This window comes from Poecilia reticulata, linkage group LG6, assembly GCF_000633615.1.
Source record: "Poecilia reticulata strain Guanapo linkage group LG6, Guppy_female_1.0+MT, whole genome shotgun sequence".
NCBI lineage: Eukaryota > Metazoa > Chordata > Actinopteri > Cyprinodontiformes > Poeciliidae > Poecilia > Poecilia reticulata.
The window spans coordinates 22,500,804-22,505,496 of NC_024336.1; the positions used below are offsets into that span (position 1 = coordinate 22,500,804).

Below are 4,693 nucleotides of genomic sequence, written 5' to 3' on the forward strand. Positions count from 1 at the left end.
ATATATATATATATGATATGATATGCAGAAAAAATGCACAACTAATCTGGAAGCCCAAGTAAAACTGACAGGGGTTCACATAGCTGGTTTTAATAAACTACACAACTAAAGTGCACACAAAACTACTGGAAGACTCACATCAGTAATTCTATCAAAACTGCGACACAAGCCAGTCGGCTATCATAAAAAAGTTAAACAAAATAAAAGAAAAATGGCTGTTTTTTTTCATGATTGGCCAGTTTTACAATATTAATCCAAATGCACCCCACAAAAAATAATTTTATATTGGTCACACACTTATTCATAATTCTAGTTCCATTGGCAGGAACAGTCAAGAGGTTCCTGGAAGTTGTAGTCCACCATGCTGGCGTTCCGAGAGCAGTACAATGAGACGGTCCGTGTTTGTAGTCCACTCTCACGGCAGCACTTACAGAACCTTGCGTGGCTGTTGATGTTAAAGTTGAATATGGTGGCAGATGGACATTTTCCATCACATGAATACACTGTAACCTGGAAGGAAAGGAACAAAACCTGATGAGGACACAAGTGGAAAGTTGGGAACACATAGCTGTTATTTTAAAATATCTTTTCACCAATCACTCCATCTCATTCTATATTTGCATGTTTCATTTAGTGCCTCTTACTGGTGCGTTGCTCCTGCAGTCATCCTTTCTAATGGTGGTCCGAATGGCCACACGCTTACACGTCTTCCCATCCTCTTTACCTGGGTGTTTTGATAAGGAGTTCATATTCGTACATCAAAAAGTGGTCAAAACCAGTAACAGGAAAAAAAACAAAAACTGGATCAAATAACTGCCATAGAAGTGTAGGCATGGACCGGTACCAGTGTCATTGTATACCTTGGATTTCAAAAGTTAGATTTAAAATTGTTAAAATGTCTCCAGTGTATTACCCCTATGATTTTAAATAATTTTATAAGATGCCAAATATAGTCCTGAAGGGAGGAAAGTTTCTTCAGCTTAATGGAGAAAAGGTTAAGTGTACCTATCCCACTTTTGCTGAGACAAATTCAGTTGGAATTATTTCTGGTAATGAAAAACAGACAAGGATGGTGTCCTAACCAAAGTAACACACCTATCATCCTTAAAGGACACTTTGAACTTCTCTTCAATGCACTGTGTATTTTTTGCTTTATAACATAATTCTGACACATGTTGAACAGTTCCAGTACTGGTTTTGTTATAAAAGGAACAGAAATATTAAACAGATATTGAAGATATCTGCATAAGATTGCCAAAACAAGGGTGGACAGAGAGGTGAATGTAGACCCACAGGATAATAATCTACATGGCAATTAACATAGTGAGGAGTCAGTGTTATAGTAAATAATATATGGTATTATAGCAGCTGTAATTTATTGAGGATTTTTGCAAAGACTTGTCAGGTGGTGAGGAGAATATTAAAGGTCACATCTCCCCACCACACAGTCCATATAATGCTTTATTTATAGTTTAGCTTGAAATAATTGACATAAAGCAAATGTTGCACAAGTCCCAATTTTTTTAAATAACACAGATTTTGAAATTGCAAAAATATTTGCCTAAGGTCACAAACAGGGCCGCACAGCAAGGGAACGATGACCCGGTGGTGAACACAGCAGCATAATGGGTTCTTGTTAAAGACAAAATGAGGAGAATTTCAGTCAGAATATGGCCAGGATTTAAACAGAGGTAGACAGATGAGCATCAATACTGCTGTCAGGACACTTTAAAGGTGTGTAGTGGTACATGTATGGACCACAACAACAAGAAGACTGGACTGACTCCTGTAAACGTTTAATCTTGATAACTATGTGAAACATTCAAGTGTTTTGTTTTTTTTGTGATAGCTCTAAGGTTTAGAGCTGCATTTTAATTTGAAGATATTTCTTTTCCATGTAATCAAATGAATTCACTCAGAACAGTGATGACATTTATCACAAGCTCCTAAACGCTGCCCTTCAAGAGAAGAAGTTTATCAAGAAAGGGCAGAGAATGACTATTCTTCACTTTACTGAAAAATAAAACTAAATGACAAAATTGTGAAGTCATTTACCAGAGGTTTTCTTGCAGAGAAGGTGCATTTAGTGACGTGCAGCTAATGGGACAGAACAATCCACCCACTGTTTGTCCTGAACTTGTGGCTTTGTGTCAACTCAACCTATGGGGCTTAATGTGACTCACTTGTGAGGATAACTTGGTTGCAATCATAAATATGCTGTCAGTAGGTGCATCTGTACAAAATCGATTTGTAGTGCCTCTTAGCAGCTAAAGCTAGAACTGGTGCTGGAAGCATTACGAGACATGACGATTAAATTTAATGCATTTTTATTCTGTACTTTTTTCAACTGTATGTTTTAAATGTAAATTAACAAATAATGAACAGCAGAGGATCAATTACTGTATAATAATCTGCTACATGATTTTGACATTCATTGGCATAATTGTTGCTTTTCTGGCTTACATGAAAATAATTCGACTCGGACTTCTCAGGAGTCACAGATCAGTGACATGGATGCATCCCTTCTCTAACACTCCAATACTTTTTTAAGTACCGTGATGCATGAGGTTATCATAAAGCATGCTTTCAATGTCACACCAGCCCATGCCTACAAACATATAATTTTTCTAATAAATTGATAAATAAATAAATACTCTCTTCCAAGAAATTGACATTCCTTGTAACTTTTTGTGCCAACATCGTGGCTCCTTCCTACAGAGAAGGGCTTTTTGTTGCCCAGCAGTAGGCGCTCGTTTTGACTGTCACTTGGCTGGTGGGGAGGCAACATTTTCTTCCACAAATAACCACAGAATTGCTTTTGACTAATCTTCTAAAACAATCATAGATAGCTAAATTATGTTATTATTTATGCAAAACTAGAACTTTTAATTACTACTGAAAAATGTTAGCAGTTTAAGATAAATAAATAGGAAGATAAATAAAACTAAACACACACATTTACAAAACAATTAAAAAATAAAWGTCAAAAAGTAACTAAGTGGAGTAGTGCAAAGTAGTGGTACCTGTATCACAGTTAGTACTACCAGTGGGTGTTATGGGGTTAACGGTAAACGGTAAAACACCCAGTCCAGAACCTGGGAGCATCGTCGGGACCGCAGCCGTCCGGTTCAAATGGCGTCAGGAGAACACAAGTTATGACTTATTCAAAAAAAGGCAGTTGCATGTCACACACAAACACACTGTGGAGCAAATCAGTCACCGCATGCACAAAAATGTTTTCCTTTTCGGGGAGTAACTTCAGGCAGCCAGCCAAGTAACACAGTCGCACAGTAACACTTAATGAACTACGAAGCTCCGCAGGGCAAACCCTAACCCTCGCACCATCGCACATCCTCATTGGGAAAAAAAAAACACTCACCGTTGAGCAGCCCAAAACACAAAACTGCAAGGACACAGCAAAAGAAGGCAAGCAGCTGAAAGTGCAATGCTGAACAAAAAAAGAAAGAAAAACTGACACCACTTTTATTTAAGATTAAATCCACAAAGATAGAACATGTTCTCGTTCGCAAAACATTTCGCGAGGCAGAGTTTATTTTCAGACAGATTTATCAGCATTATTCTAACATTTTCACCCAATTTGTCGTTTTTTTGTTGTTTTTTTATCCTGAGCCGTGTTATCGCTTTAAAATATGAGCAGAAGTTTGTGAGGACACCTGAGGAAGCCAAGGGGACTTTGAAATGTAGGCTGGCAGGCTTTATCTCCACCCTCTACAAACCGCCAAACCGCCCAACCATTCAGCCAATAAGCCCATCCACTGCCAGGCAACAAAGCACTCACCCCTCTAATCAGCTGCACAAAGCATTACCAGCAGCCCCAAATAAATATGGAGACTCACATGTTTTGCAGCAGCCGTCTACATAGCTCTGAACTACACCTCCGCTCTGCAGGAAGAGAGGAGAATAAAAAAAATAAAAAATCTTAGTTAGAGTTATAATAAAATCTTATTCAAAGAAAGCTACAGCTACAGACACTTTTATTGGTACCTCTGGTAAAGATGTGTAAAAGTTCTCAAATATACTAATACTAATCTTTTTTTATTTTTAAATTTTATATAGAATAATGTCATTCTGAAACCTTGTTCGTAGAGCTCACTTTTACCAACAGCACGTGTCTCAGTCTTCACCTATAACATTGTCTGAGGTTGGGGGGATAAAGAAGAGGGATCTTTGGTTATTTCTGCTTCCATAATCTCTGTAGATCATTCTGATTATCGCTCGCTTTTCATGCACACGCATCTCGCCCACTAGGGTTTCATTGGATTTAGAACACGGATACTAATATGGCCATACAAGAAGGGATTTGTGATTTTGACACAGATKAACCAATTCTGTGCTGACCACATATTTGATCGTCAAAGCAGCGGTTGAAATTTATGCTAGAGAGCAGGAAGTTTTTCATTTAAAATGTCCTGGTATTTCAAAGTGAGGAAAAACAGGCCCACAGCAACACACACCCTCAACAGTTTAAGGAGACAAGCTACTTTGTTGTATTAGGATTCAGCATAACAGTTATTAAAAACTCAGAGATCATACAGACGCATGATACATTTATCAGTTTTAGATGATTTGATCCTGACAAACACATTCGTGGAACAGTAAATTAATAAGATATTCATTGGGATAAGAAGAATATTATCCAACCAACTCACTCCTGTGGGAACTATATATATAT

The 4,693-nt window shown here is 37.7% G+C and overlaps 1 protein-coding gene across 2 annotated transcripts in view; it reads right to left on the reverse strand.

Moving 5' to 3' along the window:
- Positions 1 to 33: 33 nt before the first annotated feature.
- Positions 34 to 4,693, reverse strand: part of otogl (otogelin-like) — a 33,732-nt gene continuing 29,072 nt past the window's right edge. The window contains exons 55-58 of one of the 2 annotated variants that reach the window (XM_008412404.2): positions 3,858 to 3,903; positions 3,024 to 3,095; positions 645 to 724; positions 34 to 510 (exon numbers count right to left, since the gene is read on the reverse strand). In XM_008412404.2, coding sequence (XP_008410626.1) covers positions 310 to 510; positions 645 to 724; positions 3,024 to 3,095; positions 3,858 to 3,903 — 399 coding nt within the window. In that variant the 3' untranslated portion in view covers positions 34 to 309. The remainder of the gene's footprint in view (positions 511 to 644; positions 725 to 3,023; positions 3,096 to 3,857; positions 3,904 to 4,693) is intronic. The other variant, XM_008412406.2, reaches the window with a different exon arrangement.